The 16,081-nt window shown below is 35.3% G+C and overlaps 2 protein-coding genes across 2 annotated transcripts; both read right to left on the reverse strand.

The window, feature by feature from the left end:
• Positions 1–351: 351 nt before the first annotated feature.
• On the reverse strand, positions 352–10,547 carry LOC147563470 (uncharacterized). Its single transcript, XM_086671016.1, has 8 exons — positions 8,565–10,547; positions 6,433–6,477; positions 5,862–6,128; positions 4,832–5,754; positions 2,165–2,963; positions 1,956–1,988; positions 1,385–1,651; positions 352–1,277 (listed from the first exon to the last, which is right to left on the reverse strand). Exons 1-8 carry the CDS (start codon positions 9,349–9,351, stop codon positions 352–354), a joined length of 4,047 nt encoding a protein of 1,348 aa, XP_086527142.1. The 5' UTR covers positions 9,352–10,547.
• Positions 10,548–10,567: 20 nt separating this feature from the next.
• LOC147563471 (LEAF RUST 10 DISEASE-RESISTANCE LOCUS RECEPTOR-LIKE PROTEIN KINASE-like 1.2) lies at positions 10,568–11,419 on the reverse strand. Its single transcript, XM_086671947.1, has one exon. The coding sequence runs from the start codon at positions 11,417–11,419 to the stop codon at positions 10,568–10,570; it is 852 nt and encodes a 283-aa protein (XP_086528073.1).
• Positions 11,420–16,081: the final 4,662 nt, after the last annotated feature.

Consider the following 16,081-nt stretch of genomic DNA (forward strand, 5'->3'; position numbering starts at 1 on the left):
AATCTAATACTAGCAGCTGAGTAGACATTGAGGAATTTAAAGATGTGGCTTTTGTAGACTTGGAAGTCAATTGGGAGGCGTGGATGATGTAACAAATCCGGATTGATTTAACTTTTCTTGTAAGTAGTTTTTCTTTCAATATATTCTTTCAAATTTAGAAAAAAAAATAAAATAATATTGATGCGGAAACTTGATGCAATCTGAATACTATTCACATTCCTTTCAATCTTTCTTATATATACTCTCTATATATAAACTAAATTATGTTCAAAAATAGGTAGACGTCGAGTGTAGACTATATTTTAGAATGACATTTCATTGGAAGAGCGAAAAACAGAAGTTAGAAGACTATTAACTACTAGTATTAGGGGTAATGTCACTGTCCCATCTCTGAGTCACAGAATCGGGTGAAAAAGGTGAAATATTATTCTTTAACAACCCGATATCGTCTGCTGCAATATCAATTTCCACTCCTTTCGCCTTCTTTGAACCTTCATTTTCAATTTCTTTCAAAACTTCTAAAACTTCTGTCATAGAAGGCCTCATATCACTGTCTTGCTGCAAACACCTAAAAGCTAATTCTGCAACCAATGTAATCATCTTCTTCACAGATAAATCCGTTTCGAATCCAAGCGATGGATCTATAAGCTCATGTAAAGCATGATTATGAATCTTGTTGATCGCCAAATTAGACAAATTGATTTCATGTCGATGTCTACTGATATCTACTGCTGGCTTCGACGATATAAGTTCAACCAAGACAACTCCAAAACTATAAACATCGCTCTTACTTGTGAGTTGATAGCATTGGTAGTACTCAGGATCAACATATCCAGGAGTCCCTTGTGGAGCAGTGGAAACGTGAGTGACGTCCGTCGGGAAGAGACGAGAGAGTCCAAAATCAGCTACCTTGACGTGAAAATTTTCGTCGAGAAGGATATTATTGGTTTTGACATCACGGTGAATGATTTCAGAAACATGAAGATATTTCAATGCATCAGCAGTTTCTATGGCGATATTCATTCGAACAGACCAAAGTACCAGGCCAGAACCTGCTCGTTCTCCATGGAGATGATCAGCAACGGTTCCATTAGGAACAAATTCATAGACAAGAAGAAGCTCGCGGCTATGTCGAGAAGTGCACCCATAGAGGATAACAAGGTTTTTGTGCCTTAAGCGAGAAAGTATTTGGACTTCATTCATGAACTGTTCGACTCGCTTGCTATTGTTTTTGTATAAACGCTTAACTGCAACAACACGCCCATCCTTTAGCTCTCCTGCATATATGTAATGTAAGAAATTATAAATCGGGGGACAGCTCAATTTATAGAACAACATGAACAATGTGGTTCGTTCATGTATATGCTCTGTCATTACTTCTTACCATGGTAAACAGTACCAAATCCACCATCTCCTAGTTCTTTGGCATCTTCGAAATTGTTGGTGGCTTCCACAAGTTCCTTATACGAAAAGATGGGAGCTAAGAATCCCTTTTCATGGTCAGGCATCATGGAAAAATCAGGAGAAACGTTTCGAGACGATATGAGGACTGAAGACTTATCGAGGTATCTTTTACGACGCCATCGACAATACACAATGAGCAACACCACTAAACCTGTTAGAACACAACCTCCTATTCCAGCTCCTATACCTGAAATAAGTACACAAAAACTTTGGTTAGAAGGAACCTCTTAGAAAAAGGAAAACTTTAGTTGGAAGTTCTTATCCGGACTGGTTGATCAGTTGGTGAACAGTGAACACAGATCGATCACTTATACCTCGCAAATGGAGCAGAGCTCCAATCAATGGGCGACATGAGCTCGAACGAGCTTTTACACCATAAATTGGATATAATTTATATAAAGATAATTGAATTTTGTAATAGAAAATCATTTCAAATATATCCATGTATGTACAATTATATTCAAACAGAGATGGGTTTTATGAGTGTTTACCTATTTTAACTTTCTCTCCGGTATTGCGCTTCGCTGCAGAAGTCGTGAAACGAATAAAAGAAATAGTTTTTATAAACAATTTGATTAATATTATCTACATCTTCTAACTAGGTATACACTCCTACCCAAGAAATAAATCTAGAGAACAAGGTAGCAACATCTACAAAGGGGAGAGAAACAAAAAAGTGATTTTTCTTATGCATACGTACCTAGTCCGACGCATTCAAATTGTTGAGTTCTATTATTAGTTGTACATTGACCTCTGTTTTCGTGACAATTGTGACAATCTTTCGACACATTCCACCCAAAAGAAAATTCAGCAGTCAACAGAGCAAAAGGATTCTCTTCCCAAACATGAGAAGAGGGTGGTTGCACAACTAAGGGTATCTGAATAACTAAACAAGGAGCGTTATCATTCTCACTAATGAGACTAGATGGAAGCTGATCTGGATAACTATAGTGAAGAACAAAATTTTCTTTGCAATTTTTATACGTATGGAACTTAACACTACCATTTCCATGGAAAGGACGATTTTTATCAGAGCATTTGTACAAGGTGAGGTTGGGGGTTGTGGATACAAAATAAACGGAGAGCGAGGAAGATGGTAAATTAAACTTGAAGTCCAGATCGCAGCTATTCAAACTCAATGGAAGTTGGAGTAACTTGTCAATAAGTACTATTGAATTGTTGGAGAGGATACTCTTGACATCATAACTTCTTCTTTCCTGGTGTATTTGAGGTGGCTTTCCCTTGCAATCTACAACTAATGAGCCAGACTCAGGATTGGTGCCATTGGAGATGGGGTAATCAGCTCTTCCTAAACTTCCACATTTAAAACGTAAACCATGTCTTTGTTTCGGTTCATCGTTAGCTAAGATGAGGTATGGGAGGAGTAAAGAAAACATGAATTGCATGAGACAAGTAGGAATATTTTGAGTTTTCATTCTTTGATTAACGAAAACTTCTGAAAACAAGATTCGATACTGAAACACAAGAAGATATATGAAAAGAGGTATTCAATTTAAGAACATGACAGAGGAATCGGAAATGACTCTTCTTCAACTGTGGTTTCTAACTATTAATAATGTTATCGTATCGGTTGATATGTAAGATTAACTTCGTGACTGAAGACTCGAAAGACTTGAGAATAAGATTGAGAAGACCCACAGGTCCTTGTTGAAGTTTTGAAAGTTTGAATCATAAGACAAGTATGAGGGAAGCATCCTCATCCACCCCTTCTCTAATAATTTCCTAAATCGACTAGACTAGTCTTTAAGCAACAAATCGACTCGAACACGTATCAATTGTGCAGAACAGATTAGTCTTGACAATGATATCAAGAAAAGATCAAAAAATTCATTCAAAAAGAGAAATTTAGCATTCAAATAGAAGTTACCTTTTGATACCGTTTATGTTCATTTCTGCACCATTTACTGGTTTCGAACATCGAAATTAGTTGCTACTACTATCAGTTAAACATTGACCTCCATTTGTATAACAACCAAGAGATTCATTCAAAGGCAACAACCCTTGGTTGGAGTGGTAAGAGGTATACTCTTCCACTTTGTAGGTCAAGGGTTCGAGGCATGCTGACCATTCAAAAAAAAGAGATTCATTCAAAACGTCCCATCTAAGAGAAAATTCAGCACTCAACAGATGAAACAGGTCATTATGAAAATCATCTGGTGGTGGTGGTGGTGGTGGTGGGTTGGGGCCGGATAAAAATCAGATTTTCTTGCACAAAGCCCACCATGGGTACTAGCCCAAGACGTGCATAACGGGCATCGGGCAGGCCGGGTAGCGGGTCTGCGATCTTCAAATATGAGATTTTTAATTATTTTTTTTGTAAAAAACAGGAATCACTATGAACCCTAGATTTTTAATTATTTTTTTGTAAAAAACAGGAATCTCCCATTAAAACCACCAAAAAAACATTAGAAGGAGAGAAATAGTATGTGGATCAAGCTTGTTGCATTTGAACAAGGTGAGGTTAGGGGTAGTCAACTTGAAGGTAATAAGAGGAGATATGGGTATCGTGAAGGTAAGAAAGTTGCACTTTCTTGAATCAAATTGATGTTGAAGTATTTAATCATGAATCAATATGGTTTCATTGTAGAAGATGTTTTTAACATCATATAATCTTCCTTCCTTAAAGTCGATAATCGGCGTTTTTTGAGTGTCATCCATGACATATAAACCACACTCAGGATGGGTGATATTAGAGTAAGAAAAGAAAACTTCCCAAAGGGTTACACACTCTTCAAAAGCTCCCCACAGTGGATAACCTCAAGAAGAAAGGAGTGACAATAGTCAACAGATGTATTCTTTGCAAACAAGATAACGAAACCATCAATCATCCACTATCCAGTGATATTAGAGTTGGGAAAGAAAAATTTCGCAAACAACAGAAGGCGCATTTGGAACATTATCCCGGCAACAATAGTATGGAATTTATGGAAAGACAGAAACAACAAAATTTTCAAAGAATCTAATACTAGCAGCAGGTAGACATTGAGGATTTAAAAGGCACAGTCTATGCTTGGTCTAGGGCTATTAAGGAATTTAAAGATCTGGCTTCTGTAGACTTGGTAGTCAATCGGGAGGCGTGGATGATGTAACAAATCCCGATTGATTTAACTTTTCTTGTAAGTAGTTTTTCTTTCAATATATTCGTTCAAATTTAGAAAAAAAAAAATTATTGACGCAGAAACTTGATGCAATCTGAATACTATTCACATTCCTTTCGATCATTCTTATATATACTCTCTATATATAAACTAAATTATGTTCAAAAATAGGTAGACGTCGAGTGTAGACTATATTTTAGAATGACATTTCATTGGAAGAGCGAAAAACAGAAGTTAGAAGACTATTAACTACTAGTATTAGGGGTAATATCACTGTCCCATCTCTGAGTCACAGAATCGGGTGAAAAAGGTGAAATATTATTCTTTAACAACCCGATATCGTCTGCTGCAATATCAATTTCCACTCCTTTCGCCTTCTTTGAACCTTCATTTTCAATTTCTTTCAAAACTTCTAAAACTTCTGTCATAGAAGGCCTCATATCACTGTCTTGCTGCAAACACCTAAAAGCTAATTCTGCAACCAATGTAATCATCTTCTTCACAGATGAATCCGTTTCGAATCCAAGCGATGGATCTATAAGCTCATGTAAAGCATGATTATGAATCTTGTTGATTGCCAAATTAGACAAATTGATTTCATGTCGATGTCTACTGATATCTACTGCTGGTTTTGACGATATAAGTTCAACCAAGACAACTCCAAAACTATAAACGTCGCTCTTACTTGTGAGTTGATAGCATTGGTAGTACTCAGGATCCACATATCCAGGAGTCCCTTGTGGAGCAGTAGAAACGTGAGTGACGTCCGTCGGGAAGAGACGAGAGAGCCCGAAATCAGCTACCTTGACATGAAAATTTTCGTCGAGAAGGATATTGTTGGTTTTGACATCACGGTGAATGATTTCAGAAACATGAAGATATTTCAATGCATCAGCCGTTTCTATGGCGATATTCATTCGAACGGACCAAGGTACGAGGCCAGAACCTGCTCGTTCTCCATGGAGATGGTCGGCAACGGTTCCATTAGGAACAAATTCATAGACAAGAAGAAGCTCGCGGCTATGTCGAGAAGTGCACCCATAGAGGATAACAAGGTTTTTGTGCCTTAAGCGAGAAAGTATTTGGACTTCATTCATGAACTGTTCGACTCGCTTGCCATTGTTTTCGTATAAACGCTTAACTGCAACAACACGCCCATCCTTTAGCTCTCCTGCATATACGTAATATAAGAATTTTTAAACAGCGATATAGCTCAGTTTATAGAACAACATGAACAATGTGGTTCTTTCATGAATTAGCTCTGCCATTACTACTTACCATGGTAAACAGTACCAAATCCACCATCTCCTAGTTCTTTGGCATCATCAAAATTGTTGGTGGCTTCTTCAAGTTCCTTATACGAAAAGATGGGAGCTAAGAACCCCTTTTCTTGGTCAGGCATCATGGAAAAATCAGGAGAAACGTTTCGAGATGATATGAGGCCTGAAGACTTATCGAGGTATCTTTTACGACGCCGTCGACAGTACACAATGAGCAACACCACTAAACCTGTTAGTACACATCCTCCTATTCCAGCTCCTATACCTGAAATAAATACACAAAAACTTTGGTTAGAAGGAAGGAACCTCTTAGAAAAAAGAAAACTTTTAGTTGCAATTTCTTATCCAAACTGGTTGATCAGTAGGTGAACATAGATCGATCACTTATTACCTCGCCAATGGAGCAGAGCTCCAATCAATTGGCGCATGAGCTTGAAAGAGCATTTTAACCATAAATTGGGTAGAATCAATATAAATATAACAAATTTAGTAACAGAAAATCATTTCAAATATAACGCGCAAGTATGTATGATTCTATTCGAACACAGATGGGTTTTATCAGTGTTTACCTATTTTAACTTTCCTTTCGATATTGCGCTTCGGGGGAGGAGGAACTGCAGAAGTCGTGAACAAATAAAAGATTAGTTTTAATAAACTGATGACCATATCATAAACAATTTGATTAATATTATCCAAGGAATAACACTTAGAATTGTTTCTTGCATAATTTCCACCGACATGATCGAAATTTTGCACCTAAATTGTTAGAAATTTCGAAAAACATGATGGAAATTTCGACCAACATAATAAAAATCTATAGCAAAATCCGGAGAAACTAATACTAGAAACATATCTCTTCCTTCATCTTCATTTCTCAAAGATGTCTCTGGATTTTGTTACTTATTTAATGTTTTTTAAATTTATTTGAATGATTTACGAGCTGACTTAACTGCCTAAATTGATTTTGTCTTAGTAACGTCCTTGATATAACTGTGTAATTGATGATACCTTTTCAAACTAACATAGTTTGTTAACTGTTAATTATTATCAGTAAGAATGATATCTTTTGCGTGTTATAGCCAAAAGTTATTCAATTTACCCTCGATTTTTATGCTTCATTATGGGTTAATAATCTTGTTATACACATTATATTTCTATCATTTCTGTAGATTTGTAAGATTTCCACATTGATCGAAACGTTTATACTTTTGGACACACTGAAATTTCCACCGAAAACGAGATTTCATTCCTTGATATTATCTACATCTTCTAACTACGTACAAACTACTATTGAAAAAATTAATTTAGAGAAACGCGGTAGCAACATATATAAAGGGGAGCAAAGCAAAAAAAGGTATTTTCTTTTCCATACTGTTTATGATCGTACCTGATCCGTTGCATTCCAATTGTTGATTTCTACTATTAGTTATACATTGACCTCCATCTTGGTAACAATTGTGACAATCACTCGACACATTCAACTGGGAAGAAAATTCAGCAGTCAACAGAGCAAAAGGATTCTCTATCCTAATATGAGGAAGGGGCGGTTGCGCAATTAAGGGTATCTGAATAACTGAACAACTACGGTTATCATTCTCACTGATGAGACTAGATAGAAGTTGATCTGGATAACTATAGTGAAGAACAAAGTTTTCTTTGCAACTTTTATACGTATAGAACTGATCAATATCGTGTTCATGCAAAGGAGTATAATTAGCGGAGCATTTGTACAAGGTGAGGTTGAGGGTTCTGGATTCAAAAGAAACGGAGAGCGAGGAAGCCGGTAATTTAAACTTGTAGTCCAGATCGCAGCTATTCGAACTCAATCGAAGTTGGAGTAACTGGTCATGAAGTAGTACTGTATTGTTGTGGAGGATACTTTTGACATCATAATTCCTTCCTCCCAGGTGTATTTGAGGTGGCTCTCCTTCGCAATCTATAACTAATGAGCCACACTCAGGATGGGTGGCATTGGAGAAGGGGTAACTAGTTGTTCCTAAGGTTCCACATTTAAAGGGTGGACAATTGGGTCTTCTTTTCGGTTCATCTTTAGCTAAGATGATGTGTGGGAGAAGTAAAGAAAACAAGAAACAGATGAGACAAGTAGGAATCTTTTGAGTTTTCATTCTTTGGTTAAGGAGAACTTCTGAAAACAAGATTCGATATCGAAAAACAAGAAGATATATGAAAAGAGGTATTCAATTTAAAAACATGAGAGAAGAACAGGAAATAACTCTTCAAAAGTGGTTTCTAACTACCAATAATGCGTAAGATTGACTTCGTAGACTGAAGACTTGAGAATAAGATTGAGAAGACCCACAGGTCCTTGTTGAAGATTTGAAAGTTTGAAACATAAGATAAGTATTAGGGAAGCATCCTCATCCACCCCTTCTGTGATATTTTTCCTAAATAGACTTGACTACTCTTTAAGTTTTCATATCATTCAATCTTCCATTAAAGGCTAATACTATAACTGGTCCTACACTCCTTTACCTCATCACCTAATAAGGTTCTAACTAGCTTTGCTTTTAAACAGCGAACCCCACGAAAACGATAATTGTGATGTTACTAGCAACGAATCGACAAACGTGTATTCAATGGTGCAGCAAAGATCAGTCTTTACAATGATATCAAGAAAGCATCAAAAAGGTCATTCAAAAAGAGAAATTTAACATGCAAATAGAAGTTAAGTTTTTTATACCGTTTATGTTCATTTCTGCACCATTTTCTGGTTTCGAACATCGGAATTGGTTGTTACTACTGTCAGTTAAACATTGACCTCCATTTGTGTAACAACCAAAACATTCATCCAAAACATCCCATCCAAGAGAAAATTCAGCACTCAACAGATGAAACAGATCATTCTGAAAATCATCTGGTGGTGGTGGTGGCATAACTAAAGGTAGCTGAATAACTGAACAGCGAGGGACCAAAATCGCAGGCAAGGAAACTTTATTAGGTTTCTCAGGATAACTATAGTATATAATATACTCATTTTTGCAATCTTCAAATATGCCATTAAAACCACCAAAAAACAGTGGAAGGAGAGAAATAGTATATGGATCAAGCTTGTTGCATTTGAACATGGTGAGGTTAGGGGTAGTCAACTTGAAGGTTATAAGAGGAGATATGGGTATCTTGAAGTTGTCTATGAAGTTGCAGTTTCTTGAATCCAATTGATGTTGAAGGATTTGATCATGAATCAATATGGTTTCATTGTAGAAGATGTTCTTAACATCATATAATCTTCCTTCCTTTAAGTCGATAATCGGCTTTTTTCGAGTGCAATCCATGACATATAAACCACACTCAGGATGGGTGATATTAGAGTAAGGAAAGAAAACTTTCCCAAGGGTTCCACACTCTAAAGGTGTGCATATTCTCTTCTGTTTTTGTTCATTAATAGCTGAGATTATAAGGATTAAGGTCAGGAGATAGAAAATGAAGAAATGGGTAAGAAAAACAGTTTTGATCAATAGAAATTTCATCCTCAATTGATGAAGAATTCTGAAAACATGAGTAAACCCAAAACATGATAAGTAACAACAACAACAACAACAACAACAAAATCCCTATTTCTAAATTTCCTAATAGCAATAGTTAATGTTATTTTTCTTAGTTGAAAAGTTGAGTATGACTTTTAGACTAATGACCAAGCAACTTTAAAAAAAGATTAGGAACAAGTTGATTCCAATAAAGAGAAGAAGAAGATATTCATGAAGGTGGTGAGTGGAATTATCCTCATCCACACCTTTATAGTCTTATTAGTCACCATCAAAAGATGGTAAAAGATCGAATTGAATTTTAGTCCTCTTGTGATTGGTTAGGTATTTGTTAGGACCACCCAAGTGAACAGTTGAACACAAAAGATGTGAGTAGTAAAACCCACTATAAAAACAAAGATGATTTTTGGTTGGTCTCACTCAAAGTCTAACTTAACATCAATCTAACCACAATCTTTATTTCTTTCATCCCCTATCTTTTTAGAAACTCGATAATGTAAAGGTGGTGTATTATCTCGATGGACCTATAAACGTAAACTTCAACTTACCGTGAAGCCCGAAAATAGATGCAGATTCGTACAAAATTTGTTAAAATGAATGACCGAAAGTTTCAAAAATATTATTCATTTTTTCAGTGTACACGATTCTCTTTGTACAAGTTGAATAAAATAAGGAAAAACAAGTTGGGTATATCAATTTCAATTAAAACAAATTGGGTATATCAAGGAAAATGTAGGTTTTAATTATGAAAAGGACAATATCATGAAAGAGAGATTCAATATCTGATAATACTTATTTTGTTGTTTTTTTTTTTTTTTGTTGAACAGACTTATTTTGTTGTTGGAATACTATTCAAGAACTTACATCCTAAATAAATCCTTCTAGTTTATTAATTCTTAGTTTAAGAAAATGATCAAGTGGGTAAAATAAGAGAGATTCAAGTTCTTTAAGCTTGGAAAAAATGACGAAATTAGTAAGCCAATCAGGTGGCTTAAGAATAATCTCACATTGAAAGAAGGAAGTCGTATGACATCTCCTCTCATATGTTCTGAGTTGGATGTCTAACGTGTGGATGTGGTTCTGGGGCGTCTTTGCCTCAAGTGGTCTTGGGCATATCTCACCTTAAGAGCTAATTGAAGGGGTGAGATTTTCGTTCATGCATACAAAATGACCGCTACCCCCTCCCATAATCAATGTGGGACTAACTCCGACACAACGGTGCAAGTCTTTTAAGAATAACGTAATTAAGTCTAGTGACTAAGTAAATAATATGTAAGCCCTCACCAGTGATTGATTTAGTGTCATTGCAGGTTTTGTTGTAGGATTGATCAACACAAAAGCATTTGAGTTCTCCATTTTCAAAACCACAAAATCCTTTACTGGCTTTACACTCCGTACACCTTTTCTTCACCGAGTACTTGAGCATAAACCCTTCTTCCATGAAACTAGTATAATTCCTAATTCCACTAGTACTCTGATTATCTTTATAAACTCCAACAGGTGCAAGAACCCATGACTTGCACAACCCAACCCCTTTCTGTACGATAGTTGGATTGCCCGGGACGACATTAAACAATGCTAGAGAAGAAAGGTTAGAAGATTTGTCACAATCCACAGAGTACCAGGTTAAATTCTCTAGGTCAAACTGTTTGGTGCAGTTGTAAAAGAAGGATAGATTATAAACATTAGGACCAAATTGGAAAGGACTAGATTTATCAAATGTGTAGTTTTTGAGAGGAATCGGGCATGATTTTTTCTCAAGAACAACTGAATTTTGAACTCGAAATGATTGTTCTGTATAATTGATATGTTTGATGATATAATCAACTCCTAATGCATTTATGATGGGTTCTCCTTGTTTGCAAGTAACTTTGAATTCTGGGATCCCACAGTATTCTTCATGAATCCAAAATGGGTAGCTAATAAGATTTGTGAGATTATTTCCACAGCTTCTAGGTTTGCAAGCTTCATATCTATGATCACCTAATGAGAAAACTATTTGAACTAGAGTGAGGAAGAAGAAACCAGCTCTGAATAAGGAGAAGTTACTCATGTTGGAAGAAAGAGAAGATCAAAAAGGGGGAAGAAGGGTATGAAAGATATGAGTAAGATTTATAAAGGATGGTTTGATATAATACAAGAAAACTAGAGAAGAGCAATTCTGGGGAGATCTTTCAGCAAGAATTTTATCTTCATCTTCAACCTTAACCCATATCTGTTTTTCTCTCTCTCTATCTTCTATCAATTTGATTGGAATGCTATTATTATCTTTTATCAAATTTTCTCAAGAGTGGTGGGTCTTTGGTATTTTAAATGTAATCTTCCCACTTGTGTATTTTCAAAGTTGAAGACTTCAGACTACAAAGTCTGACTATGTAATCAGACATAATATACTATATTTTCTATTATGGAGTATCATATCATATAATATAAACGTCATGTCTCTAGCGAACTTTCGTAAGATGAATGGAACACTTAGATACATATCATAGTGTTTGTTTTATGGAGTATTATTTTCTGGATCCAACTCACCTAAGTCAAATTTGATAGTCATTTCAGATCATTTTAATTCCGTGATTTATATTTGTCTTATTCCTAACTTAAATCAAACTATAGTTTCTTGATTCAACTTTGTCTCAAGTTGATTAAAAAATCGAAACAAATTTCATATTTTGATTCGACTAAGAACAAATACGACCTAACAAACACACACCATACTGCTTTGATTTGACAAGGAACAAATTTTATTGTTGCTTATAAAGACCGAGTTAGTATGTCGTATGTGATTAGCACTAACAATAACCAAACAAACATTTTGCAACATAAACATCATTAAAATTTCTAAAGAATTTTCATTATATATATGTGTATATATGATGTAATCCATGTAATCCTAGACTCCGACAACTACTTAAAATAAATGAACAAGTTTTGCACAAACAAGTTCAACTAATTAAAAAAAACAATTGAAAAGAAGAATAAAGGTAGTAAGGGACTATACAAGATGATTCCAAGTCCACAAATGAATATGGTATAATTGAAGAGATATGGTTGGGTTGGGTTGGGTTGGTTTGAGTGGGTAAAAATGTTCATTTGGTGGGTAGGGACGAAAGTAATGGATGTGTTTGATTTGTCAAACTCCATTTTTCTTAATGCCCATAGACATCCTAGAATGTTCAACAAAAAAAATAGACATCCTACTAAAGTTATCACCGACAGGTCAACTTCATATTTTCCATGATTTCATTACCAACTTGTTTTGACTTCAACTTTCCTTCCCATCTATAATACCATATAAGCACTTGCAGAGAAGATGAAAAAGCAAACACAATTTGGGCCGAAACTGCCTTCCATGACCTTCATTTATAGAGAAAGAGACGACCGAGGGAGAGAGAGAGAGAGTGAGAGACACACGGAGGGAAGATGAGAACCGCTGATTCTCTTATTACAAATTTCAGTGTGTTTCTTGTGTTCTCTATCATTTTTCTTACCGTATATTGACGTAGTCCCAATTTTTAGCACTCTTAGATCCGAAGTCATATAGGAGAATGCATTTAATTAACATATTCTTCTAAAGAGTGGGATTAGACGTTTTAAAATGATGTAAATTTTATCTGCAAAATTACTTGGTCATCTTTCCAATAAAAGTAAGCTTCTAAGTCCTAGGGCCCTAAAAAAAATTCATCTCAACTAAATGCAACCTTTTCAACAAAAAAAAAAAACTAAATGCAACCCTAGCTATGTCTTGTTACTAGTGATCCTATCTCTCTCTCTGTATATAAAAATAATGCATAATTGAAGAGAGCTAAAATGAAGACCATAAAGGACAAAGATCAAAGTATTACCAATGTTGCAACTTTTTGGATAAGATTTATCCTCACAAAAACAAATGAACTCATTTTTTTTGAATCCGCAACGTCCACCACTTGCTTCACAAAAGCTGCAATTACCTATTGATGATGAATTCCATTCTAAAGCAAACCCATTTCTCAACAATTTTGAGTACTCCATTTTTGTCATGCTTTGAATACTTGAATCCACACCCATCTCTATAGGAACACTAACAAAGGACTCACACTTTTCTGAAGTAGAATTCAAGTATTCCAACCCTTCCTCATGAAGGATCATTGCAAATGAATTATGACTTCTATTTTTATTCTTATAACAAGGTATAGAGTAGGTGAAATGATCGGTAGGCTTCAATTCGCAATCGTAGAAGAAGTACAAATCGAGATCGTTGAAATTATATGAGAAAGGAGAACCAAGAAGGGTGAAATTTCGACGAGGAGTTGGACAAGGCTCTTTAAGGTCATTTATATTTGCCACCAAAAAAGATTGATCAATGTAAGAAATATTTCGGATAAGGTAATCCTCTTTCGAAATATGAAGAATAGGTTCTTGGTTAATACAAGTGATTTGGAAGTTTGGGTGACCACAATAAGATTCTTGTTCATGAGATATCCAAAATGGGTAGCTTATAGTAAGGTTTGTTCCACATTTTTTAGACTCACAAGCTTTGAATTTTGGGTTTTGAGATAGAGTAGTTTGCACTAAGAAGGAGAGGATGATTATAATGAGTAAGAGATGGAAGAATTTAATGAAAGAATAGTGATCCATTTGGGGGAGGGATCAACTCTGATCAAGTAAGAATGAGAGGTTGAGGTATAGAGAAAGAGAGAAAGGAGAAATACTGTTTAAATGTTGGATTTGGGAATGGTAATGAACAAAAAAGTGAGGAAATTATAATCATTGTTGGCATTTTTTAAGTTTGTTAGCTTGACTTCAATTTTGTAGCATGTAATAGTTAAAGGAAACCAACGATGGTTGAGTTTTACCAATAATACCAAAATTTCAAAGTCTAGTGTGCTAAATGTGTAATGCTTATGTCATTATTTAAAAGGTGTGACGAAAATACCCTTCGTATAGCTATTACATGATAGTTTAGGAGAAAAGACAATGTTAATGCCTTCATTACGACGAGTTTGGAGATTACACTCATATTTATATACTGTAAGATCCAAATATGAAAGGATTTGACCGACTTAGAAGTTATTATATTATCATTAGACGACTAAAAACTAAATCATGAGATTTTTAATCTATGAAAGTATGTCTTCCATTTGATACGACATTAGCTTCTCAATAAGGTTCTAGATCATTTCAATCATTTCAAACTAAAAACATGTGAGGGTTGTATAGGTATTTTGAATATAATAGTATCAGGTAACACGCCAAGAAAGTGATAAGAAGAAATGGTTTAATGGGATTAGGTTGTTTCAACCAAAAGTTAAAGAGAGTGAGAAAGAAAGGACTTCCTCCTTCTCTTTTCACACACACTCACGGAAAACGTTAGTTGATTTAAATATGAAGACATTAACGTTTACCTCAACCTCAATAAAATCACCATATAACTCCGGTGTTTCAAAAAATCTAGCTCAACACTTAAGTGGTGCTTATAAAACTTCCTAAAATAGCTCGTACGATCCCAAACTGTGACTATTGATCTATAACTATAGACTATGATATTTGAGATTGAGCTCATTACATTGTGACATCAAAATTATCCGACAAAATAACCATATTAGTTTACTATACATGATGCATAATCAGACTATGAACATGCAAAATAAGTTCAAACAAAACTAGTCATTTTAATAGATTAGCCAACATACCTGGTGGTGGAACTGCCGGTGCACGCAAAGAAGAACATACCGTCTGAATTTGATTCGGATCGTTAACACAATAACATGCCAACCCTGGATTAGTTGTACTCGAATATCCACAAGCCCCTCCAGATTCCACACAACCGATACAAGCTGCAATACTATTTTCACCACCAACATCGTAAATAACATCGAAACCTTCTCTTAAAACACCAGCAATACTATTTGGATCACTAGCTAATTTCTGTAAAAATTTGTCCTTAACTGGAACTGTAATAGTTTCCTTACACCCAAGACTAGTACCGGGAGAAACTCCTCCAAGAGCTTTAGTCCAATAATAACCATCAGTACTAGTAGTTCCATTAGTTTGACAACTAAACTTATTCCGAAATACCCCTTCGGTTATGTTTGTTGGACGACACCCATACGAAAGCGTTACATTCATAATTCCAGTCGGAGAATAATCAAAGAGGGTAAAATTGAGGTTTGTTGTAATAAATTTATCGGGACAAACATCACCATCTTCTATAAAATCACTTCGAGCAATAGTCATGATTCTTTTCTCAGGATTAATATTCAAAACACGATAACTCTCCGAAACGATATTAATTTCGGTGAACTTATTATCTTTACATACAAGTTTATAACCCGGAATTCCGCAGTTATCTGGTCGGGTATTCCCCGAAAACGGATACCCGATATTTATCCCATCTCGACAAGTGAAATTGCGAGTACAATTCACGAATTTCGTCAAGTCTTGTTGGTTTTGACATAAACAAATTCGAATATTCGTGAAGATGAAAAGGAAGAAAAGGAAGTCGATGAATATGTGGGAAGAAGATGAGTTATGGGAATACATAATACCATAGAGTTGTAAAGAGAGAGAGATGAAGATTGGTGAAGTAGTGAAGGTGTTGGTGATCAAGGAGAAAGAATTGTTAACTGGTTTGATATTAGTTGACCAAGTCAAAATTGTCCACTTCTATATTTTATTTGATTCCTAATTGGCTATCTATATTATAAGTTGAACTTTTGTCTACTAATGAGACCAC

The sequence above is a fragment of the Eschscholzia californica genome, unplaced genomic scaffold (genome assembly GCF_041429995.1).
Source record: "Eschscholzia californica isolate CP2 unplaced genomic scaffold, dmEscCali1.0.p SCAF_1, whole genome shotgun sequence".
NCBI lineage: Eukaryota > Viridiplantae > Streptophyta > Magnoliopsida > Ranunculales > Papaveraceae > Eschscholzia > Eschscholzia californica.

Excerpts from the sequence above, each read along its gene's own strand:
- LOC147563470 (XM_086671016.1), bottom strand. The coding sequence starts at position 9,351 with ATGAAATTTCTATTGATCAAAACTGTTTTTCTTACCCATTTCTTCATT. Across the intron at positions 6,129-6,432 it reads CGAAAGGAAAGTTAAAATAG|GTATAGGAGCTGGAATAGGA; the intron begins GTAAACACTGAT and ends TATTTATTTCAG. Across the intron at positions 1,278-1,384 it reads ATTTGGTACTGTTTACCATG|GAGAGCTAAAGGATGGGCGT; the intron begins GTAAGAAGTAAT and ends ACATATATGCAG.
- LOC147563471 (XM_086671947.1), bottom strand. The coding sequence starts at position 11,419 with ATGAGTAACTTCTCCTTATTCAGAGCTGGTTTCTTCTTCCTCACTCTA.